This window comes from Lipophrys pholis (genome assembly GCF_963383615.2).
Source record: "Lipophrys pholis genome assembly, chromosome: 12".
NCBI classification, from domain to species: Eukaryota; Metazoa; Chordata; class Actinopteri; order Blenniiformes; family Blenniidae; genus Lipophrys; species Lipophrys pholis.
This window is the reverse complement of record NC_137641.1, coordinates 19,502,420-19,528,218: the sequence shown is the minus strand read 5'-3', so window position 1 is coordinate 19,528,218 and position 25,799 is coordinate 19,502,420. Positions and strand designations below refer to the sequence as shown.

General features: G+C 42.0%; 1 protein-coding gene across 3 annotated transcripts in view; it reads right to left on the bottom strand.

Annotated features, from left to right (window-relative positions):
* The window catches only part of strbp (spermatid perinuclear RNA binding protein), a 92,991-nt gene that overhangs the window by 5,216 nt on the left and 61,976 nt on the right, over positions 1 to 25,799 (bottom strand). For all 3 annotated transcript variants that reach the window (XM_080476400.1, XM_080476399.1, XM_080476398.1), the window contains 15 exons: positions 21,921 to 22,183; positions 19,473 to 19,641; positions 16,074 to 16,386; positions 11,507 to 11,622; positions 10,608 to 10,703; positions 8,900 to 9,011; positions 8,100 to 8,197; positions 6,576 to 6,681; positions 5,687 to 5,770; positions 4,807 to 5,015; positions 3,277 to 3,429; positions 2,985 to 3,119; positions 2,225 to 2,365; positions 1,570 to 1,699; positions 129 to 182 (listed from right to left, as the gene is read on the bottom strand). In XM_080476400.1, the coding sequence (XP_080332526.1) occupies positions 129 to 182; positions 1,570 to 1,699; positions 2,225 to 2,365; positions 2,985 to 3,119; positions 3,277 to 3,429; positions 4,807 to 5,015; positions 5,687 to 5,770; positions 6,576 to 6,681; positions 8,100 to 8,197; positions 8,900 to 9,011; positions 10,608 to 10,703; positions 11,507 to 11,622; positions 16,074 to 16,386; positions 19,473 to 19,641; positions 21,921 to 22,183 (2,179 nt within the window). The remainder of the gene's footprint in view (positions 1 to 128; positions 183 to 1,569; positions 1,700 to 2,224; positions 2,366 to 2,984; positions 3,120 to 3,276; positions 3,430 to 4,806; positions 5,016 to 5,686; positions 5,771 to 6,575; positions 6,682 to 8,099; positions 8,198 to 8,899; positions 9,012 to 10,607; positions 10,704 to 11,506; positions 11,623 to 16,073; positions 16,387 to 19,472; positions 19,642 to 21,920; positions 22,184 to 25,799) is intronic.

Genomic DNA, 25,799 nt, shown 5'->3' with positions numbered 1-25,799 from the left:
CAGCCAGAAATCAAAGGTTTCAGTATTTAATACACCTACTGACAGCTCATTACACTACCCACTAATGGTTTGGGAGGGAGGATGTAGGGGGTGAAGTGATGAGGAATGGACATTGAAGATGCACGTACCGTATGCAGGAGCAGCTGCTGCAGCAGGGCTGTAACCGTACGGCGTCCCGAAGCCTGGCAAACGAAACAGGACAGCGAGTCGGATTTAATGCTGCACTCGTTCAATGTGAGGCCACATCTTTTAACATTTTTGGGGCCTTTAGAAAAACGCGGTTGTGATCGAGACTTTGATCAGCTAGAATTATAATAATCGAGAAGAAACAGCAGGGTTCGACGATGAAGATGAATTTGCAGTGAAATACCGATGACGGTTGGAACGATGGGGCCAATAATCAATCGGCTGTTTTTCAGCAATTAGCTCTCAACCAGTGACATTAAAGGGACGACTGTCCCAAATCCGGAGGCTTACTGCAGGGTATTTGTGAAAGCAAACCTGTGATATTTCCGAATGCGACTGCAGGGACAATGTGGGAGTTTGTTTACCACAGAAAAAAATGGGGAAGCAGCCTAAAGCAGAGGGAAATGTCAGAACAGTAAAGAAAATGCCAACTCTGCACAAACCACTGTGTGAAATATAGAAAAAAAAAAGAAGAAAGGAAATAAATCAATATTTAATAGTTTATAGAGAAGGGAACAGTTGTGGTGCAGCAGAAGGTAGCTCGTAGTAAGGGTTTGATGAGAATAATGACATTAGTAGACTTTTAGACTTTAAATAACATTTTCTTGCTCAGCTTCAAGACATAACCGAGATTTATTGAAAATAATGAGATTTGGACTGTTTTCATATCCTTGTTAAATCAAATTTTACTTTCCATCGCTATGCTGTATTTCCCCCCCTCATTTTGTGAAGCTTTTCATGGATTAAAAAAATTTATAAATAAAAAAACCAACAGGGAGAAAAATAAGAACAGCTGGATTAACATATAAGGAGTGTTGAGAACAACTCATCATACAGGATCATGCTACTGTAGTGCCACCACAGCACTCTCGGTAGCAACATACCAACAAAACGGATCTCTCCCCTCTCCTTCCCATCAGCTTCAGCAATAACAGATGTTAACCAGTATCAACACCGCCAAAGACGGCTCTGCAACACATTAACTTTCCTGGGAACTGTGTGTTCAGACATTTGCATTCGCTAACGTAGTGGAGTGCCTGCAGTTGAACGTAACAAGATGTTATTAATGACCGATTGACTCAGACAGACCAAAATAACGCGTGTGCATCACCATTTGACTTCCGACTAATTGGTGCAACTCCAGCTGAACTTAATGAGCGAATCAGTCATCAGACTGACCCGCTTGGCGCCGACGGTTCAGCTAATGTGTCACAGCAGTAAGGCGACGTGCACGGCATTCACACGGCCTAATCAAGACGGGCAACGGCACACGACTGCACGCAAATAATCATTTGTGCTTTCAGTACTTCCCTACTTTTGAAGAAGTAATAAATCGCCGGTGTATTTATGTATTCATCTCTGAATGAATGTACTCATCACTACCTGGCGTGACGTATCCAGGTGCAGCTGCACTGACGAAGGCTCCTCTGGCGAGGGCCGCCCTTCCTCTTCCTCTGGCTACCTGAGCTGCTACTGCGGACGCTGCTGCTGCTGCGGCCAGGGCTCCTTTAGTCTGAGTGCACACACACACACACACACACACACACACACACACACACACACACACACACACACACACACACACACACACACACACACACACACACACACACACACACACACACACACACACACACACACACACAGAACACATTTAAAAAGAGAATTTTGTGAGTCGGGATGGAATCACATCAGGGACACAATTTTTAATGCATTATGAACCTCGTTTTTTACAAATCTGTCAGCACACGGGCTTATTGACAAAATACGAGTGGTGATTTGATAACTGTGAGATATTGATCTGCTAAACTTGTTAAAACTTGTTAAACCCAACCCTTATTGATTACTGATGCCAGAACAGAGCGAACAAATTGTCCTGCTGCTTTACAGAAAGGGGGTTTAAATGCAATCGTTCAAGCCTCTTGAAAACAAAAAAAGAGGGCTTCTTGGTGTTTTTCTTTGTACATCCATGTGCTGTAAATAAAAGCAGCTCTTTCTGTGTCGAACATGATCTTTGTGTATATGTGTGTCCCCTTACCTGAGGCAATATCTTCTTTTTCTTGTTTGCAGCAGCATTGGGACCAGAAAAGAGTTTTTCCAGAGCGGCCAAAGCGGCGCTGGCCTTTGCTACTTTTTTGTTGGGGCCCGCCCCACGAAACTTTTGCCCATCGACCTCCACCTGCCGCACGCACACAAACACAGAAGCAGAAAGTTGAAGCTTTAGAGAAAACGTGTCGTTATTGGAGTGAGACCAAAAAACAAAAACACTGCAGTTTGGGGTTTCAAGCGATTTCTTGCCACAAAGTATTCCCTCCTCTTCCTAATGTGGTTCTTTCTGACAACGGTCACGCTTTCTTCTGTTTCAACTCCGCCACACGGTTAACAAACACACAATAATGTTTCCCAAAACCCACGTGTTTATCAGTCATCAGTGACTCAGCTGGCGAGTCCTGTCGAAGAGTACAGCTTGTTCGGTGATGCCCTGCTGTCAGGCAGGCCTGCTAATCAATCAGCAGAGCGACGGAGCAGCCAGCTGTGTCGGAAAACAAAACACCCCACAGAGATCAGGCCTGCCTCAGGAACCACGTTGACTGATTGACTCCACCGGGTGATCAGCCTGTTTCCGAGGGTGCATTTTAGCCACCGTACTTCCCTTCCTCCATCTCAGGTGAATGGGAACGTGAAGATGGGGAACTGAAGCACATTTTCTGGACCGTTTCTGTTTATAAGCTTCCATATAAAAAAAACTAAACTAAAGAATAGCGTTTGGAGGCTGTGTGTGGGCTCGCAGCTCTCACCTCCATAACAAAGCGTTTATCGTGGCTGCCTCCACTTTCAGAGATGAGCTCGTATTTGAGGCCGCGTCTCTTCTCGTTTAGCTCCATGACAGGATTCTTCCCGCTCGCCGTCAGTATGGGACCCTGAGTTCGCACCTGGAAGGAGAAGAATAAGGAAAGTCAGTTCATTTGAAAGCACTTACCTGGATTTGTTAGAAAGCACACAGCAGACAGTAATCTGAGGAGATGGAACATAATATAGAAAAAAAGCCCAAAACATTTGAGTCGAGAGTAGATGTTTGTTGGTGTCCACCTCCAACGTGTTGGAATTGTCCGAGGAGTGTGCTGGGTTATTGCTCGTGTGTGAGGATGTGTCGCTCTTCCCCTCGCCGTCTGACTTCTCGTCTGAACTCATGGGGTCCAGATCGGAGTCGAAACCCGTCGGGTACCCCATGGCCTGGAGAACCTTGAGAGAAGAGGCAATGAATACGTTTAAATGAGTGGGCAGCTTGGTAGCAGGCGAAATGCTAAAAACCAACGGCCGTTATCGTCTCAGCTACTTTGTTTGCTAAATACCAAGAACCAGATTTTCTACACCGATGGCTCAAGTCAAGTAGAAACAAAAATGTGTTCTTGGTGAGTCACTCAGTGGTAACACTAAGTGTTTTACAGCAGACTTGCTGCATGGAGTCATTTAACTGTGCAAAGTGACAAAGTGGCAGCAAGCAATTTAAACTGACATCCAGGCAGAGGAGAAGGGGGAGAATGACAAGTTTTTGACCCAAATAGGCGACTGTGTCACAGCGACTGAGTGTGTGAGAGAGAACAGGTGATGGAGGGAGAGTGAAGGAGAGGAAGAGAGATCAAAAGGTCAGTGCAGGAGGGAAAGAAAGTGAGCGAGAGGGAGAACAGGAATGGGGGTGAGATAGGTAGAAAGAGCCTTTTATGGGAACGGAGCGAATAGCGGATTATCCAGGCTCTGTGCTCTGGAGAGCCTCTTTGTTCGCAGCCACTTTGGGATTACATGGATTTGCCCACCTCCATCTTTCCTCAACACACACACATGCACACACACACACACACACACACACCAAAACATATTTGTAGATACACACAGATTTGGCTCATATAGATTCAACAAGAGCTTAAGCTGAAGATCTTCAGGTTTCTAAAAATGAACACTTTTTTTTTTTTTAAACAATATTAGAATTTGTCGGTTATTTCAGCACTTCTGGTTTCCTCAAGTTTATGACTGGAGGCATGAATAAAGCTTGTGGTTTACACGGGTGCATCAGACATTGATGTTTACTCTGTAACTCCACCAGTGATTTCTTAAGTTTCTACACAATTAAAACACAATCCAACTTTTCAACCAAACTTTGACTGAAGCTCATCCCACAAATTACAAGTTGTTTTGTTTATTAAAAAAATGTTTCTTACAATGCCATCAAAACACTCAATTATGTTGGAAGCTTCGTGGTAGTGAAATGCAACCTAAGTGTGGATTGTTCTTAGCCTCACATTAGCTTTTTGTTTCTGACAAATTCAATTAGATTAAAAGAAAAGATCAAATTGAAGATTATTTTACTTCAGTATCAGAAACCGTTTTTTTCATCGTGAGTCTATCTTCTGTAGCCATTCTCCAGCACAAATAATGTGAATTTTAAAGTCTAAGTATTCAGTAAGTTGCTGTTTTATATTGTCCTGTACCCCTCATGTTGATCAACCTACTACAATATTGGCAGTTGATAAACAGGAATCAAAGACAAACAAAATCCTACGTCTTTTTTCTTTACTCCTCCAGCTGAAGCTCAAAAATTAAACCCTTCTTTTGCCATCTTACCTTGACCGCCACGTGGAGCTTGGCGGTTTTTTTGGAGGATCCGGATGCTTCATAAATGGTTCCATCCACATCCACAGACATGGTGAAGACCGGAGCGTGAACCGGCCCCGACTGGGACAGCAGGCGGTACTGCAGCCCCGGCCGGATCTGGTTCAACCGCATCAGGGCATTCATTGGCTGGTTGGAGTCTATGGCTTTACTGTCCAGGACTGAGGGAGAAATCATAACCATGATAATAAATGGACGAGTGATTTACTGTATGTTCAATCATATCTTCAAAGGGTGAAGCCATCATCCTGTCGGTGTCAGACCGAAGGAACAAATTCAAAGATAAATTATATATTGTAATGGTTTTCAGAGTGCTGGTTTTCAAGATGAATAAAGGCGCTGTTCTATTTGTTTTCTTCTTAAATCATTTTTGTCCTCTTTGCCGATATCTAGAAATGCCTCTCTGCCACCATTAGTTGTGCTTGATCTTGTCCTTGTATGAAGAAAAACCTGGGGATGGTTGGGTGGCCTACTAAAATGTTAGTAATCAATACTATTGATCTGCCACTGAGAGATGAAAGCAGGGTAACAGAGAGAGTGAAAGACGAGGAAGAAGACAAAAAATAGAGACAAGGAGAGATGAGAAGAGGCCTGTCTAAAGGCAACATAGCATTACTCCTTATATTTGGGAGTTGCAATGATTTTTGTTAAATGATTTAAATAAAAGAAGATAATCTGAGGATTGCGCAAGAATTTATAGATAGAAGTTTGCATTTCTTTCATTTGAATTCAATCAATTCCTCTCTCTTTTGCTTTATATATAATGGAAGCCAGTGACCTTAGAAGGCACTTAAAGAAACACTATTGTTCTTCCTCCTTTCTCCTCTTGTACCTTTCCTCAGATTCCTCTTCATCTTCTTGATGAGGTCTTTGTCATCCATGGTTCCATCTTCATATGGCCTCTTCAAACCTAGGCCTGAAAGGAAGGAAGAAAAAACAAAACAAAAAAACCCCACAGTGGTGTCAGTCTATAAGAAGACGTTCACATGGACATGTACAGTGGCTCTCGTGTTGGACAGAAGCTCAGAGAAGCTCCGCTGCAGAAAGTAAACTGTACGGCGGTGTAGGACGAACAAACACACAGACAGGGTAAACAGAAGTGACAGGCAGACCAGCAAACAGTCAAACAATGAGGAAGACATCTAAGCTCCTATCCTACATGGATCCTAATCCGTAAATGCTCTGGCAGTTTTCCACGCCAGCGTCCCGAGGTACCAAAACGCCCGGGTTGATTTTACCATGAAAGTCGCTCTGGCTACGTGCCAGCTAAAGATCTTATGCGATTTCCCACAGTCCTGCGTAAGGCTGATTTCACCCAGGCTGCCTGCGTCACAAACAATCCAAATATGAAGTCAAGTATTTTTGTGACGCTCACTGGAGCAGCTTTAAATGAAAATACTGGCAGTGGTCGCGTGCAGCCACAGAAATCACTTAAGCGCTTTTTTTTTTTTTCCCCACATGTGAAAAGACTGAACATGGCCCAGTGTGACCCAAATACAGATATGTGATTGTGTCCATGTGGGAAAACTGGCAGACAATCCCTCTGAGACATAGATGAAAGGAGACAAATAAAAATATGAATACCGATAGCCTTAGGGCCTTGAAAAAATAAATAAAAAATAAAAATAAAGACTGTTAATCATGTGCATGAAGACGGACTGAGGCGAGAGACACGCAGGCTAAAACATCACAGATAACAGAGCAGACGGGCAGGTACACACCTTCCTTATCAGACCAGGGATATTTCTGTGATGGTTTATTTGACGGGAGAGGCTCCATCTCCAACACCTTGTAGATCTGTCCGAAGGCCATGAGTCTGAGAGCGTGCTGTGAATGCAAAACACACGCACACAGAAAAAAACAAGACTATAAATGAAAACCTTATGGACATTTTTGACATTAACAATAAATAAATAGGCCAGTGCACCGCTTCCTTATTCGACCCAAAAGTTTTTTTTTTTTATTATTATTATATCCTTCTTCCTAAAATGTAAAACTAAATATTGAACCAGAAACACATGGGAATCATTTTACAACTGAAAAACTGTTGTTAAACTTGAATGTCTGTGACTGAGTCATCACAGTGACCCCCCCATGTCTGCTGAAAGCTGCAACTTCTTGTGTCAATAATACAATTTAGTGCTGTTTTAAAAAAATTTTAAGTTACAGGATAGAATTTAATTTGCTAATTTGGACGCTAACTACCTCACCTTAACTGCCTATACCTATTATGCACACGTGTCTGTTGATGTGAAAACTGTACATGAGAAAACGGGAAACTGCAGGTAACAGTGACACTTTATATAGTACACGCACACATTACCAGTCAGATTTATTATCACTGCTCAAAAATCTAAACAATTACAGCAATTTCATATACAGGTTTACAGATCTGCCTCCTAAAATCACAAACTTTTATCTGGACCCACAAGGCAATTTTTAAACTACTGCATTGTCAACAATGTCACGACTCTATGATGAGCGCGTCGACAATTAAAGCCCCTCCAGTATTTCCACAGAAAGCGACACGTCAGGCTGTTTCCTATTTATTTCTGAATGACATTAACAGACACAAAGTGTGTCTTCGCTTATCATTCCTAATCTACACGTCCTCAGTCTATGCAAACAAAAAGGTGGGCACACAGTGGCTGCTAATATAAATCCATTAGGGAAGGAAGAGTGTCTCAGATATTCATGACGCCTGGTGTAGCTCATTGACGGAACAGCTCTCCCCCCCTCCTATCTGCACTTGTATCTGCTCCAATACAATTATCCCCATTGACATTCCAGCCCCGTTCAGGCTGCCTTCAAAGGAAATGGACGGCAGGATTCACTAAGCCATGCGGCTCAGAGGCTGCCCTGCTCAGTCGAGTGTGTGTGTGAAGAAGGACATGACAGCCTGCACACACACACACACACACACAAGTGCACGCACACAAATACTGTCCTCGGGGTGTCAGAGATGGATTTATAGCTTGCAATGGCAATAGTTTCCCACACCAATCGTTAAAATGCAGCACCACACGGCTCTTTTTTGGAGACGCACATGCACGCTCTCACAGCTGTGTGTGTGTGTGTGTGGGTGGGTGGGTGCGCGTGTGCATACTCTGTGGTTGGAAGTGTTGGTCTTAAGGGCTTCCTGCCTGTTAATAGATGCATTGCTTACCCAAACTGTGACAGCTCAGGGCAAGTAGAGCCGTGCGGTAACAACCGGCGCTCCGAGCTGCATTGTTTTGTGTGTGTACCTGTGCGCTGTAGGTGATGGCCTCAGCCTGCTGGTTGCTCATGCTGGCGAGTGTGTCCATTGGCTCTTTCTCACATGGGTCGTGTAAACCGGGACCACCTGGGAGAATAAAGAAGACACAGACACGCACCAAGTCAGTTGCTGCCACCGCATGTACCGACACCGCAGCTCTGCAACACCTAATTGGGCTTCACCATCCCGACATACGTGACAGCAGGAATCCTGACAAATGCCGTAATGATGAAAGAGAAATCTCATTTTCAACTTATAATTGTACCTCATTTGTCTGAAATTTGAACACCGCAGGTGAATAAAAAGCTTCTGCCTGTGTGGCACACATTTCTCCGGGTGAATTAAACATGAGCTGTTTTTATTTGCATTTTGTTCCACTCTTTTTTACACTCTGTCCTTTTCAAATCAGGACTTTAATGAGCATCAGTCTAGAAGGACACGGCTGCCTTCTGAATACAAACTAAATTTGTAAAATGAAATTAAATAAAACTCCTTTTCCGCATTCATTTAACCCCCCCCCCCCCTCTCCAAGGATACACTGAATTTTGTGAAGCAGCCATTCAGCTGCCACTAATTAAGACGTTCTCATCCCGATGACCGGGCTCAGACAGCTGCGCTCCGCCGGGTCACTGACAACGTCTCGACCCCTCTCACAGAAACAGCTCAAAAATGTGCAAAGCAGAGCCACAACGCATCTGCTCATCTGCACAAATGGAGCGTTTTCTGAAGCGCCGCTCACCCACACGCTGTCAAACTCTCACAACCGCACATTTGTGACGGCACACGTACCTGGTAGCAGGATGCCCGAGGCCAGACACTCCATGACTCGACGCAGAGCCTCTCCGGCCCCCAGAGGTCTGTTGCAGGTGGCAATGGCCTTTTCACAGATGAGCTCTAACGGCTTCAAGAAAGATTTCACATAAATCCACATCAGCAGGTGATTATAGTAAAAAAAAGAAATGTGTCAGGAAAAAAATAGTTTCCCCTTTCATACAAAACGGGTACTATAGAGGCAAATTGATCGGCAGCTGTTTCCAAAAGGATTCATTCACCTCTACTCCCTAAAAATAATGAATCCGGCCTCATAATTTATTGGCTTATTAGAGGAACACACAGTGAATTTTGGGCTCTTGTCCACTTATTGGTTTTTCATCCTGGCAGGAAAGTGTTGACAGGGTGCTGCAGGGGGCTCACACCAAGCACTGATGAGAGGAAGAAAACTGGCTCATGTGAATTTTGATTCTTATAACAGCGAGTTGGTGAATCACTTATATTAGTGGATTTAGCATCTGACAAAATTCCCATTTTTGGCCTCTGTTGTGATCATTTCTAACCCGGGGCAGGCTAGGCTACACCTCCATTTATTTTGATTACAACAGTGACAAGTGCCATTGAAACTGAATTTGTTATTTGGATAAAATATAAATACACTTTGAAAAAAGGGTCAGAATGATTCATTTTCTCAATGAGTGGAGACAACTCACAACATGCTGGATGGACAATGATGCATAAATGAATATCACATGAAACTATGACAAAATTGGTGGTACAATTTACCAGGAATCCTTAAAACGATGTCACATGACACTTTTGCTTGATGTTAACATGATGGTCGCTGAATGAAATTGTGAATCTTTTTGCAAATGTTGACTGTTGTGCGACAGACGCACATCAGGTGCACAAGTCAAATGTTTTGCATATAAATAAAGGGTCTTCCCAGTCCAGCAATTGACTCATAAAAAGAAGTGCAGACAAAGAATAAACTGACAAGCTGAAGACTCAGAGGAGTTTGAGACATTGGCAATACATCTATCACCATTACGTATTTAAAATTTTTTATTAAAAAGTTCTGCAAAATTCCAGTGGCTTTGAATCAGGCAAGGAAATTATGTACTTCCACAAGTATTTCAAGATATTCTAAAATCTCATTTGCTAGTTCCATTTCCAATTTGTCACAGCTCAATCAGAGAGGGGCTTGAAAATAAAGAAGAAACACGAAGCCTTATAACAACCAATCATGTAATAATGCCCAATAACATAATACCTGCTATAATTTGCCAATGATGTCAGAAGTTATGACATTATTAAAATAGAAATCAAAACATACTTTCCAAATGCTGCATTTTCTGGAAATAAAAGCTTTTTTTTTTTTAAGGTTTCGTGCCGTCTGAATAACAAAAACAGGTATAGTGAATGGCACAGTGGTCATATTCAATCAATGAGGATACAAACTCCTACAACACTCTCAATCAGGGTCGTGAAAAATACATTATAATTTTATTACTTTTTTGGCAACTTAGTGCATTATGGACTTTATTACATTTGGAATGGCCCAAATTATTGCATTATTGGTTGTTACAAGGATTTAAAACAAACTTTGTCCATCATTCTTGACAAATATATGATATTCCAGTTGTGGTTAAAAAATAAATTAAAAAAAGTGCATGATTTCACAGGATTTACACTCAACCGCACGTAACTGCTGTGAAAGACTCACCCATCCCTTAAGCGGTTCCCAGACTGGATGTCTATTGCACATGTCTCTGAGTATCCTGAGAACGATAACGCAGGACTTGAGTCCGTTCACACGGGCCTGAGAGAGGACGAGAGAGAAGGACGACGGGGCAAAAAGAGGGCAAAAAGGAAAAGTAAACAGAAAAGAGGAAGCAGGGGGAACAAATTGAGTACAGGTGGTGTGGCCTTTGTACAAACAAACACTCACACACACGTACCAAAAACAAACCAAAAAAAGAGCCTGCTTTGTGCTAAAATCCACAAAGAACAAGTGATTGTATGTATTTAGGCATGAGCTCCTCAAAGTTTTGTTTAAAATGTATAAATATGTTAAGATCAGTTTACTAAGATATTGTACTTCTTTTTTCTTTTAGTTTTGATTCGGTTTTTTTTCAGCAATGTAAAAGTGAGTGGGGAGATAGATGGGGAAGGGTATGGGAGGAGAATCAAAGGGAAGCGTTGACATACTGTACAGAGCAGGCAGGTTCACATAATAGCCGAAAAGAAAAAACAAGTATCAGTCATTGCTTTTGTAGCCTTACGATACCTCTTACATTCACCCTGTCCTAGTTCATTTACAATATCAACATTTTACAAAAGAAATTAATGAATCCAACAGTATTTTGGGAACTAAATTGTAATTTAAAGTATACAAATATGAAAGTGCACGGGTTTTTATCCAAATGTCAAAAGGCAAAAGCATTCAGATTAATAATTGTATGAATGTGTAGATTCACAATTGCGTCAATGCTTAATGAATCCTAATTGAGTGGGCGTGATAAGCGCCACAGTGTGAGCTGACAGTGAGTGTATCCCCTCTGGGTGAAGCGTCAGGCTACAATAAGCATCGGGCATGAAGACAGGAAGTGAGTGGGTGCCGACCTGGAACCACTTGGCGTGTCGCAGCGCTGCCAGGGCCAAAAGACATCTGTGTCTATCCAGCACCTCCCCCTCCTCCTCCTCCTCAGCCTCCACTCTCTGCGCAGCAGCACCCAACACTGCCACAAAACAATAACAACCCGATATAGAGAACGTAAAAACACGCACACGTCGCGTCTGAGTGTGTGTGTTTGAGTTGTTGTCGTGCGTGCGAATGTACGCGCGCACACGAGGAGGCGCCGCGCGTGAGGGCGTACATACACACGCACATGCATGGATATTTTGGTACATACAAGGTGCTTTTCATGCCAGGAAGTTGCTCTCTCCTTGTCGGAAGTGCTCGCTCTCGATACAGTTTACGGACGTGTGACAAAAAAGAACTTTCTCACACTTTAAACTGCGGCTAGTTGATCAGTGCAACATGTGTTGACTGCATCACGTACAGTGATGTTAAGAAAAAAGTACAACCCACACAAGGTTTGGACTCTTTTGACATGTGTCTACAACCATGTATTTGATCCTCTTTGAAACAGTGAACATCTACCAAGATGATGTACTAGAACTAAAAAAGAAAGTCTATTTTCTCCATTGCTACTCTCTGCGCTGTCCTTTGGAGGATCTGTTGAGTCTCTTAAGCTCATTACAAATCGGAAAAGGTCGGCCTCTGGTCCAGCTTTAACTTCTAAACTGACATCCACACATCATCCGAAAAGGTCTTGGTGACATGTTGAAGAATGAATTTTTTTCAATCAATGACTTGCAATCTGCGCAGTCCCTGTGGGCAGTGGAGAAACCACACAGCAGAACATTTCCACCACACCTCAGTAGTTAAACCAAACAACACAAACTGACACTGACCTGAACAGAATATATTGTTCCACATGACACATTTTTTTGCCTTTATATTTCCTGAGGAGGCTGTAATTTCAGTCTAATGCTCATCTCGTTGAGTAAAAACTGAAAGAACTTTACATGATAGTTAAATCTGAGCATTTGCTTTCTAATTAAGAATTAGGTAAAGCTTAGTTATCTGAGTTCCAAATAAGTCAAAACCAGCTTCTCAGATCAGAAGCTTGCAAACAGGCAAGTTTACATATGATAAATCTGTTTATTTTTCAGATCTATTTTGCTTAATATTCTTGGTATAACTAAATTACAGTTATTAGGAGACACTGTTTCAAAGACGATCCATTGTTTGATGCAAAAATGTCAATAAAAAACCAACCTTATCCATTAGGAGTGTGTTTGTAATTCCTACATTACACACACAGTATTCAATATTGGTTTGGGAGTTTATGTATATCCAGTTAAGGATAAATTAGTGACAAGGAGACCAACCAGGGTCACAAGGGAAGAGGCAACTTTGTGGAATTGAAAGCCCCTTCACAGACATACACCAAACAAATACGTAAGGAGTGTTTGATTTACTGTGTGAAAGCACATCCACTCATTTCATTGTGCCCAGCCAAGTAAATCAATCTCGCCTTCATGTATTTGTAGAGGATTGTAGTTATTTTGATCCAGTCTGCACCAGGCAGGAGTCAAAATAGAAATTGTTTTTTTTCTTCTGCATACTTAGGCTTACTTGGGGTGCACTTAATATCACAAGCTCATAGAGAAATGGTGCAGAGAAAGCAACTCAACAACCTGTCTGGGCAAACACAGAATCAAGCGCTCCTAAAGTAGAACTAAAAGGAAAAGGAGAAAAATAAAATAAAAAAATCTAAGATAGTTTGACCCAGGCTGAGACAAACACAACACAGGAGGGATCAAGGCAGGGTTTAGTCAGAGCATCAAGGTTGGTCAAAGAGGAGCATTCTTAAAACTTTTAGCGTTTGATTCGTGCTGCCCTGCACACCAGGCTGGCGGAGTTACTACAGCCTCGTCATGTGCTGCTGCTCGACAAAAGGGCATTGTCTCGGATGTGCAAGGGGAGCGGAATCAAATGCAGCCGTGTATGAATGAGTGCAGTTACATGGAGTTTCCTAAGAAGGGTTTATTATGTGCAGGACCATCTGGAGATGAAATAAAACAGGCTAAAAAGTATTTTGGGTCTCTATGAAAACACCAGGAGTTAAACGTTTTCCTCATCAGTCTCCCATGAAATGGAAATCAGCAAAAGTGTGTCAGCAAAAGATCATCTATCTCACATTATCTGTGAATTCGTCTGACCGTTGTTACAGCAACAGTTCATCTTCTGGTCTGCAGCATGCAGTCATGTGTTTGTGTGCTTCTGCCTCATAGGTAACGGTAACATGTGTCCGAGTGGTCCCAGCTGCATGTGGGACCGCTCTGCTGCTAGTGGATCATTACAGTCGTTCTTTTCTCTCTCGTCCTCCCGCTGTTCCCTCAAAACGCTCTGCTGGCCGCTCTCTTCCCTTAACATCACCTCCATCTGCGGCGCTCATGCCGTTTCCTCCCTCAGTCTGATTAAAAAAATAAAACAATCCCTTTGCTAACACATCTCTGAGGTGCTCTCGCTCTGCCGCTGTAGCCATATAAAGCAAGAGTGCCGCATCGGGGCGTTAACGGAACAGATGGACGTAATAAGTAACTTCAATTAAATATTTACCTGTTGGTAAGGGTATAGAATCAAAATACTGTAACCCCAGGTGTACGAGCTGTCTCGATTGAAGTGGCAGAGAAGATTAGCAAGTGGAAAAATTTGCATTTTAAATCAAAATATCGATCACCTGACAACAAATCAGAATGCAGTATCGATCCATCGAGCTGTATACAAACAGCCAGGGCTTGCAGAAAGACTGTGCACACATGCAAACATGATGACCGGCATTAGTTCTACCTAACAAGTGTGTTTCATGCTCTTGTACTTTGGAGCCGCTCTGAGATATTTCACCCTCAAATATGCTGCTGACAATGGTCTGACAGGGCCAGAGCAGATACAAAGCTGACGGAGCCTGATGAGGCGCTGACACAGGATGGCTGCTGGTGTTTGTGCTGGATGATGTTAATGTGTCTTCAACCCTGCCGTTTAAAATATGATCCTCATAAATCTGAGCAATTAGATATCCGGTGTGACAGGTATTTCTATCCATCAGGTACAAAATATTACTTGGTGCGTGTTTATGTGCGTGTGTCCTCTACCTTTTGCTATCATGTGTGTGAGCCTGGCCTGGTCCTCTCGGAGAGAAAATATGAGCGGCGCTCTTCATCTTGCTGAGGCATGTGAAATGATGTACGGCCGGGCTTCGCACCGTCTCTCATCTCTCTCTGAGACCTGAGCGTCTCGTTGGACGGGAGCCACAGGATGGATGGGCAGCTTGCTACTGCTCGGTTATTGATTTCACTGCCCTGCTGGCCTTGCTTCCGCGTGCCACCACCCACAACTAATTATAACCAGTTCCTGCTCCCCGGGAGAGCACAGGGAGAACGGGGACGGATTGTGAGCGGAACAAACACCAGCTCCTGCGTGTTTCCACTCTGATATGTGTCCAGCATCTCACTCCTTCACAGCCCTTGTTAGGTAAAGTCAGTTTTTTTCAGCCATTACATTTACACAATTACATTTCTTAGTATTTATTATTTTTGACAGTCAAAAACCATCCTTTAAAGGAGTCGTGTGCTGACAATGAACTGAAAACGAGCCATGTTGGATTAGTTTGCGATGTATCTAATGTGTGATAGAAATCTCGATTGGATTCATCAGAACTATCTTATCTCAAACCCATGCTCACATAAGCAGCATGAATTCCTTGATGTACATCATGATAAAATGAAATACAATACAGGAGACTTTCCATAAATAACTTCACATGATTGTTTCATACGGCCTTCTCAACGAATGACTTTGCAACTGCTGGGAGGATTTAATTCTTGTTAAAATTGAGTATACAAAAAAAAGTGTTGCATTTGTTATGAACATGCCATTCAAAAATGCAGAGGGAACAAGAATACACTTTCTTAATTCAACCCTCTTTTTAAACTTACACTATAAGTATTATTTAATGACTATATCTCATCATCAATTAGTTAAAAATGAGTTAAAAAGTTCACTGACTTCCCGTAGGATTTAGGATGGCATTAATATCAATGACAACAGTCACCCTGCAAGAAGCTCGACCTCCACTGGGAGCAAACGGGGTCACATCTCTTGCTCAAGGGACGCTGGCATATAGACAACGGGGAGATCGAACCACTAATATTATGAATCTGAAGACCAACAAAGCCACAGCCTACAAGTTTTATCCAAAATGTGTGTGAAGGACAGCCGAAAAACATTTTCTTTTTAACTTGCATATTAAGACATTCAGAAGTCACTTTTTGATTTAAGTCCACCTTGTTCTTATCACTGCGCTATAAATACATGTTTTCTGTCTTTGAATGCTTATTTTGGCTACTCTCTCAACCAACCTCTGCCTGTACCTGTCTTGTTGTGTGTCAGCATCAGCTAATGAGGTCAAACCTCTCGTCTTACACACACAAAAAAAAAGACCGTTTGAAAATAGGAAAAATACACTTGACATTCTTTATCGAACTGAATTGTACGCGGGTGCTCGAGGTTGTAACCTGAGAAAAGCAGGAAAACAACTTCCCTCTCCTGCGTTCCTACCTTCACCGTTTTTCTTTTCTTGCTCCTCTTCTTGCTCAACCACCTCCTCCTCCTCCTGCTGCTGCTGCTGCTGCTCCACCTCCTCTCCTTCCTCCCCATTCTCCATCTCTCCCTCCTCCTCCTCCTCCTCCTCCTCCTCTTCTTCCTCTTCTTCCTCCTCCTCCTCCTCCTCCTCTTCTTCATCTCCGTCTTCTCTCATGGCCGGCGAGGTGAGGGTAACCTTCAAGGTGAGTTTGGGCTCTGTTGTAGTCTGTACCAAGATGGCCGCCTCGGGCAAGGCGCTCGTGACCTCGTACTTCTCCTCTGTCAGCTTCTGTAATGCGCCCGCAGACAGAAGTGGATATTTAGAGGCCGAGGTCACAGCATAACTCAATACAGCTAAATAAACGTGAGCCTTCGTCAGCTTTTGGCTGCTGCAACAACATCACCGCGTGAAGAATGTACGTGGGAAACAAGCGAGAGAAACTGATCAGGGGCACATATCGCATTTCCTGTGATTTCTTAAACAAAAGCTATTTTGGGACTGAATCGGTATCGGGAAATGTGAGAAGAATAAGAAGTGGGGAAAAAAAAAAGTTGAAAACCTGGCAGTTCAATGATACTGCAGAAAATGTGTTTCGGATTAATTATCAGAACAGATAATAACCTTCGTATCATCAAATGATGAGGAGCGGTGAATGCAAATAGACATAAGGACCAAATATCATTAGTTCTGCTACAGGCTGCTGGCACTCACTCTAACGATCACATGCTTTCTGTACCTTTTGTACCATGTGCAGACTCACACACTAGAACAATTCCATTTATAAATTCATCCTTGGCCGGCTCCCCTCTTACCTTTGTGGGTATATTTTACTCAAACCTGCCCCTAAGGTTCGTACTAAACTTGGCAAATGGGCTTTTATGTATTCTGCCCCTGCAGCCGTGGAATAACAGGCTGAACTACAACTACAAGAACTGATCTGAATGAGGACATTGTAAAAACGTGCTGAATGGTATGGATGAAACTTCTATTGGAGTGTGCAACTGCTTTCCTTACTAGACAGTTTCTGATGTTTAGGCCTTCTTAAATTATTGCTGTATATTTTTTTTATGTATTTATGTATTTTTTTAATCATAATTGTTTGAATGTTTGTTAAATGTAATTATAGGTCGGTGCTGCTGCCGTCTGGGCTCCCTTGAAAAAGAGATCCTGCAATCCCAGTGGGACTCACCTGGTCAAATAAAGGTTGAATTAAAAATAATTATAAAATAAATAAAATGTGTCTCCCTCCAATTTTGTCTTGCACATCCATCTCTGGAATTATCTGCAGGTGCACTGTGCTCCATTCAGCCTTCAGTGTGAAGAAATCAATTACCACTGACCTCTGTGGTCAGGACTAATAGGAATGGTAATGAAGTCGTGTCGGTATTCACAGCGACCACAGCGGTCACACAATATGCACAATGTATAACACGCGTGTATAGAATACACTGAAATGACTTTAGAAAAATGCTCTTTGATTCATTTATGATCTTGATTAATAAACACAATATTCAATGATTTTAGGAGCCTAACTCACTTCATCCAAAGTAAAACTCCAGCTAAAATGAGGTGAGATCACCACCACGAGGCTTTCAACGTTGAATAATTGATAAATTAGCATGCATAGCCAAGATACTACTATGAAGTTTTAGGTTAATAGTTTACAGAGAGAAGCTGCAAAGTGAGTATCTGCTGGTAGGATCTATATCTCTTGGTTTCCTTGTCATTTATCTTTTCTTGCTGCAGTTTTTGCTCCTTAGGGATCATAAAGGTATCTTAGTTCTTGAGAGACTTTGAGGTGGTCAGGATGTCAAATTGTGGGCCACCAGGCCAAAGGTTAACGCCTTGCTCTCATCACACACATCCCTGGGTTTTGTCCTTCACTTTATTTAAACTGGCGGGTGTGATCACTCTTCAAATTACAGATAGATTTCATCTTTTTTTTTTTGCCTGTATAGACAGATGGGATTTTGTAATTGTTAAAGTAATTGTTATATTAGTCTGCAGAGCGATATCACAAAGAGCGGTTGAGTGGTCTGGGTGTCCATAAGGTCACTGGTTCAAAGTGTGCTGTCATCATGAGATTCTGAGTTGTGTCCTTGAATGAGAAACTTCACCACACTTGTTTCTGGGAGCCTGCGTTGTCGTGTGTATTCTCTGAAAACTTTGGGTTAGTTGAATTGAACTGTGTTTGACATGTTGACAAGAAATTCCCCAACAATCTCACTAGATTCATTTAGACTAATTTCATTTTTTAAAGAAATAAGAAGGCCAAAATGACAAGTGTGGTATTCAGTGACATATTTTGTGTTGCAAAAAAAAAGAAAAAAAATTTTTCAGGACTGGAAGGACAAAAATATAATGCCTGATTTTGGATGTTTAATGATATTTTGTCATAAAACATCAGCATTACAACAGGTTCTAAGATTATGTATCTATTACTTTTTAGTTCCAAAAAACCTTGCAGGTGATTGAATAAGTGTGATAAATGTATGCAAGTGGTTCAGATGCTGTTTGGTTGTGTAGTGAATTTCAGAGGCACAACTGATTCCTATAGATTTACACAAACCTTAACCTTAGCTCGACCTTTGCCTGACAGTAAAATGAATCCATGTCCTAAAATTGAATAATTCCAATTTCCCCAAAATTTCCTACTTTTTTTTTTATCACAATTGCAATAATTATCTCTCCCCATACACACAGCAACATACGGCCAGGTTAGAGGGTGTTTCTATATTGTGAACACCTTCTTTCCAAAAAGATCTTTAATCATTTATAAACTTCATCTGTCTTCAAATGTGTTTGTTTAACAAATGATTTGATGGATTAACAAGGGACATAATCCAACGGGGCTGAATAAATATAGAAAAAGTGCAAAGTTTATTTCTCAAATTATAAAACAAGGTTTGAACAACACATCCTCCCGTGTATTTGAATTAAAGTGTATTGGGCTGTGCTGTGTTGTCTCGTCTGTGTGTTTTGTATCTCGAGTCAGTATAAATGTCAGGAGTCTCACTTCTGTGCTGTGACTTGTTAATGAGGAAACGTGACACTGAGGAAATGATGCCAGTATTAATCACACATGACTCATACATACAAAAACACCTCTCTCTACCCACTTGGTGATAATGCTGCTTCTTGTCTACTTGCGATGACACAGACACCCAGAGAACTTTCTATAAGTTCAGCGAGACATTCAGGACACATATATATAGGAAACATTCCTAAAACGAAGATGTTAATTTTGGACGGAGAATGTTACTGTGGGTAAGAAGGAAGCGGAGGCATGCGCCGACAACGTGCTTGTGAGCAAGTGTGCCAGGGAAGAGGAGCACGTGTGGCGTTGCATGCCTCAGAGTGTGTGTGTGTCTAACCTCGATCTGTGTGGGTAGATTGTGACAGACAGTGTCCAGCAGTGTCTGTGTGGGTTTGTCTCGGCACATCAGCACCAGCTCCAGGTCCATGTCGCCTTTGATCAGGAGTCCTTTTGCAACAAGGCCGATCCTCATCACTCCACACAGCACGCCACCACTACTGGACTCCCTGGTTTTTTTTAAAGAAAAAGAGACAAAATCCACTTAACTGTCAATCCACACACACACACACACACTTTGTAATTTCTAACTGAAAAAAGAAAAAAAAAAAAAGACAGCAGTGATTTTGCCTTACTGAATCTATGCTTAGCTTTCAGGGAGAAGAGAGAGAAAAGAAATTACCCCGTTATGGATTTGAAAAGGAAACAATTTTGTCACATTATTTCAACTCCAACAGCGAAGTCAATTTTCCAATTATCCTACAATTTTGTGCCGTGGCTAAAAATAAAATTACACCCCAGGCAATAGGTCCAATCAAAAGCAGTTCGCAACCTCCTCTGCACGGCATAATACCCAAATTTCAAACAAACAATCTCTGGGAAGTACCTGTGCCATTAAAAGATTAAAATGCAAGGTTCCATTTAACACCACAAAATAGGATCAGACAAGGCAATTTACAGCTTTAATGAAAAGTAGTGAACCCTTAATAAAAAGATTCATGGAGATAGTCAACCATGGAGACACATGCTCAGAGACTGTCAAGCTGAGGTTTCATTTCCTCCTGAGGAAACACATGCTTTAACCAAATCCTGGACAGAGTTTCTCACCTGCATTTACCAGGACTACTTTATGAGGTAAAATATAACTCACTAATGCCATAAATCTTAATGAATAATGGTCTGGGCTTTTCAAATTGACTGGCTTTTTATTCGTTTTCATGTAAAAGTCCTGCTCAGAAATATTAGGAGGGACTAGTGGCATAAAATTATTTTTCAAACCAGTAGAAATAATACAAAAATGAGTATGTATGTAAAATTGTTCTTATGAGGCTCCAAAGGACGAGACAGAGAGCGCCCTCTATCCAACTGACAGTAGCCCACTTTAGAATAACAAAGGTTAAAGCATTTGTTTTTATTGCTTGTTTTCGTTCCATCATCCTACCAGTGAAGCATCGTCCTCGTCAGCCAGGCTTCGTTGAGGGTTGGTGGGCCCAACATAGTATATCTGAGCTGGGCATAGACACAACATGTGGACTACAAGGTGTTTGCATGCTTGTTCGCCACCAGGTCTGACCTTTTGTTGATGTACGGTATGTTCTCTGACATGAAGTGCTTTTGGACTGTGCTAATCTGTCCACCTTACAACACCTTAATCCAGACAAGGCAACTTGCAGCCCGTGGCTTAAATGAAGCTCCTGTACACACACTTTGGTCATTTTAAGCACACGAGAATCAGGTGTCAATTGAAATTAATCCACATAAATGCATTACTGAGTTTATTTCAATGTAAAACAGATCAAATGCATGTATGTCGCTCAAGGTTAAATATATACAACACTTTTCACTGAATTGGTTGTCATAACTTTAACAAATCCTTGTGGTGGAAGTGCTTGTTCACAACTTAGTTCTTAGGTTGAATTTTTTTTGGGCCCCTCACAATGATCAGATCACTGCCTTAACAGGAGCAAAGTGCTTCTCATAGCATGGCTCAGGAAATCTCCAGCCTGTACAAGAGCGTACATCCTCATCAGATGCACAAACCGTGGGGTAAAGAGAAGCCGCTCCGCTTCACCTTCTGGAGAAAACTCATCTTAGTTGCCTGTATCCCAGATCAGCATGAGACAGTCATTCATTTGTCAAAATCTGTAGTTGTAAGACGATATTTAATTTGAATATGCTTCCATTTCATGGTTTTCTTAGATAACTGAATGAAATGATAACCAAGCAGACCTGGTAGGAACCATTTAAATGTCTTTTAAAATCAGTTTTTCACATTATAGTAGACAGAAATCTGTAAAAGCATCATCAGTGGAAAAGAAAATCAAATGAAATGATAAAAGGATCTATGAAAATGTTCAAGTCTCGTGGATTACCTTTTAAATTTGAACTGCAAGTTTAGCCAAACAATCAAGCCACTTTTCTATATTAATAAAATCCATCAATGTTCTGTATGTGCTTTTCTAAGTTAGTCTCTTTGTGGCTGGAGGCGATTTCAGCTGCATTAAGAGAAAAATTAAACAGGAGGCCTACACAACATAGAACTCCATCGTCACCAAACACATATTAACAGCTACGGCCAATTAACAGTCAAGCATCTTTGGATTGTGTGATGAAGCAAGTGTTCCTGAAAAAAAACCTACAAAACCACAGGGATATCATCCATACATCATCAAATCCATATTAGACAGTCATCGGGCAACAGTGCCATTCAACACCGCCAAAACAAAAATAAAAACACACAAAAAAACATACAATCCTCTAGTGATAAAAGTGATTACTCGTTGCCCACCTGTAGCCTTCACTGGATTGTTCGGTTTGATCGCTGGGCTCGTCACTGGGGTTGTCCTCCTCTGTGCTGTCTGCTGGTTGGCTATCGAACTGGTTGTGGCCGTCGCCGCTACTCTGATCCAGCCAATCAGAGACGTGTTTGAGGGCACACTCCACGGTGGATACCAGCGTCTGGACTGCTTCTAGCTCCTGAGAGGAAGGGTAGATGGTGGAGTGCTTCGCCATGACGTGGCGGTCATCGTTGCTGAAGGAACGGAAGGACCTCTGAAACAGCAGAGGGGCGGGAGTTCAGTTCACAACGTTCGGGTTCAAACTTGCAGGAATCACAAAGATGTAGCAGCCATACGCACACGCGCAAACACGCGCACACGCACGCAGGAATGAGCACGCTCCCTTTGTCTACAGCAAGGCCGTTACTGGAGGGAGGTTTTCAACAACAGATTGGGCTTTAATCCATCAAATCAAAGCTTTGGGCTCCCAGGTGGGGACTGATTCTTTTATTTATAATACATCCCAAATTAAAACACACACACACACGCACACATCACAGTGGCTCCATCAGGCATGCGTGTTGTCATGCGTGTTGCTTTGCCCAGCGACAGCATGCACCTCTTTTACGAGGTAGTAATCAATTCGAGGCTCAATGACAGCTCCCATTTCATGTCACCGACCCTGACACACATGTGCACACACGCACGCACATGGACACACAGCTATTGGAAATTCATCCCGCCACCATTGTGACATCCTCTCCACCTGTCCTAATTCAATCAGACATTTTGGCCTTGGGAATTCACGTCAGGTTTTCAGTCTTCCTCATTTGCCCCCCACCCCCACCCCCACCCCCACTCGGATGTACAAAGAAGGCTGCAGAAGTAGGACATCAGATGTGAGGCATCAAAGAGGGGGAGCAGAGAATAGGGTAAACGACAGGAAGGAAGAAGGAGCCTTCAATAGAGGCAAAGGAGGGTGAGAATACACAGCGGGGGGTGGGGATGATGGAGCAGAGACTCTTCAAAATGGAAAGAAAGGACAAGAGCTGTTGTGGGAGCAGAAACTGGAAAGTAAAGAGATGATGGAGAGACGCAGGTGTAACTTTGGCTTTTGTGATTTGCATCCAGCAGTTAATACCACCCAGATGGGCCCCCGTGCTTATGTGGAATCATATGAGAAAATTTTGTGAAATGTATGTCAGCTGATAACATCCTTTCATGTGTCACAGCATTTCAGTGGATCGGAATAGAAAAGATGTTCATTTCAAACATTTGACAGTCATATATGAGTAAATGTAATTTAACTCAGGATAATTAGATTTACAGTTTATTGCACTAAATGTATGCAAACACCAGTGTTGCTGTAATATGTTTGATATAGATTATCTCAGGCAGCTGCATGATTAATAACAGAATTGCTCAAGTGACAGATAATTAATAGCTGACGTAGTATTTTAACTGTATTTAAATGATTAGCAGCCTAATAGGTTTGTGTCACTCTGCACCAAAGTCTCAATCACAATTTTGAACGATCTTTCATTTGAAGATGCGACCAAATGTCTCTTTGTTTCTTCAGACACAAGAAGTTCTAATCCATGTGAAAGCACACAATAAAAGCTATAGTGGACTTTCTCACTCTGTATCTTGAAGGTTGAGGTACGTATTTACACAGCGGAGGTTATCGCGGTGTGTTATGGAGCCCGAGGTGCACAACACGGTTCAACACGTGTAGCTGCTTATCTCCGAGACACACGCTTCCCTTTATCCACTACACACATCCACTCAAAGGGAACCACACGCTGGCCACCGCACGTACGCGCGCACACACACACATACTGAGGTGACCTTTTCTCGCTGGTATGGATAGTGTAGTTTGAGAGCTACAATCAATCTACTTGAAATCCAGGGACCCCCTGTGCGAGTGCGAGTGCGAGCGTGAGAGCACACACACACGCACGCACGCACGCACGCACGCACGCACGCACGCACGCACGCACGCACGCACGCACGCACGCACACACACACACACACACACACACACACACACACACACACACACACACACACACACACACACACACACACACACACACACACACACACAGTGGTGTAGCCATCATTAGAGGACAATAAATTGACTTACATTTATATATTTATTTTTGAGACCAACTCATTTAAAGCACAACCATGTCCCTTAATATCTCGCCAAGTCTTTTCTCTAAAGTTTGATGATCTATTTGTATTGAGGGGGGGGGCAAGTCCCGACGAAATGAGGAAAAAAAACAAGCACGCGCACGTGCGCAGACTTCATGGCAGTCCTAAATGAACTGGTGACATTCTCCTTCAGGGGTAAACTCATTAACAGAGAAGAGAACAAGCTCTGCACAATAACTGCAGCCACCCTGCCCGTGTAGCTCAGTATGTAGAGTGTCGCACAAACATTTGGCAGGGTCACTCCACTCCCACTGAGACCCGACTGTAAATCTCCAACACTTTGGCAAGGCGAACTCCACTGACATGGGGGGAATTTAGATAACTTAAATAACTTGCCTAGTATTAACCCTCTCATGACCAGACTCAATAGACTTTTTATTAATTTTATGGCTGTATGATTTGCATAAAGTGGGCAATGAGTGAGTGCAATGACTCTCACCCTTTGCCGAATATAACATTAACTTTCAATATTTGGCAGTTTTTAAATTTTGATGTTTGTTTTGAGGGTGCTGAGAAGCTCATGTTACAAATGTGGGACACACTGGTGAATCATTTCTGTGATTGGACAGTGCGGCAGAGGTCCAGAGGGACGCTGTAATAAGCAAGATATGGGTGCCCATCTCTATTTCTGTGCTTTTTAAAATTTTTCGACTATTAGATTATGAGAAGTATGCATGACTAAAGCAGTGAAAATAACATAAGGATTCTCTTACTAACATGCCAGAATAGACTCTAAGCAACTGATAATTTCAGTAAACAAACCTTTGAGCACTTTAGTGTATTTAAGCAAATGCATATGTAATCGATCTGGTCTATTCCCCAATTGCAAAAGTTAACAAAATATTTTTCTGCTTTTTCTGTGAGAGCGAGCACTTTTTAACACAAACACACTTTCTTTTTTTTTTTAAATGTCTTTTAACAGCTTAAATCAATTGTATACAAAACAAATGCCATCCCAGATGGCACTACACGCAGGACAACTGCTCTCACCCACCAACATAAATAACTACATTGACCAAGCCAAGCAGTTCAATAATGTTCTGAACAATGTGTGGTTGGAACTATTTTACTGTCTGTGCAGCCCTGTGATGACAGTTGAAGTTCTCTTTGTCCGCCATGAAAGCACAATTGTCATTGGCCTGGCGAGAACAGTAACTTTCACTCATCACCAGCAATATCGTGTTATTTTTCAAGAACCATCAGCGTACATGTTCTGTTCAAGTCATAAAGTTTATGAGTTCTAATCTACACTGTCTTTTTTCACAAAATTAGTTGTAGAAAGCTTCTGACGCAAATTCCTTATCACTAGTTTGGAAACTTTTCTACGTCTTTATTGAGTACTTCTATGGCTCATTTTAGGAGGCAAGACTTGCTAAAAGGAAAATTATTTGTCAACTGTAAGTAAAATTCTCGATATGAAAAAATAATACCAGAAATAAATTTGCAATTTTGTAACTTTGAACTTTAAAGGGAAATATCGAAAGCCAAATTGTAAAATAACTTAAAATAACAGAGCTGCTGTAAAAAATATCAAATGAAATAATGTAGTTTAAGTGAAAACTATGGAAGCTTGTGTTCTTTCAGTGTGTGTGTGTGTGTGTGTGCTTTCACAGATCAGTGTTTAACAGACCAACAGTCACAGACTTTATGAGCTGTTTCTAATGGGAGCTTCT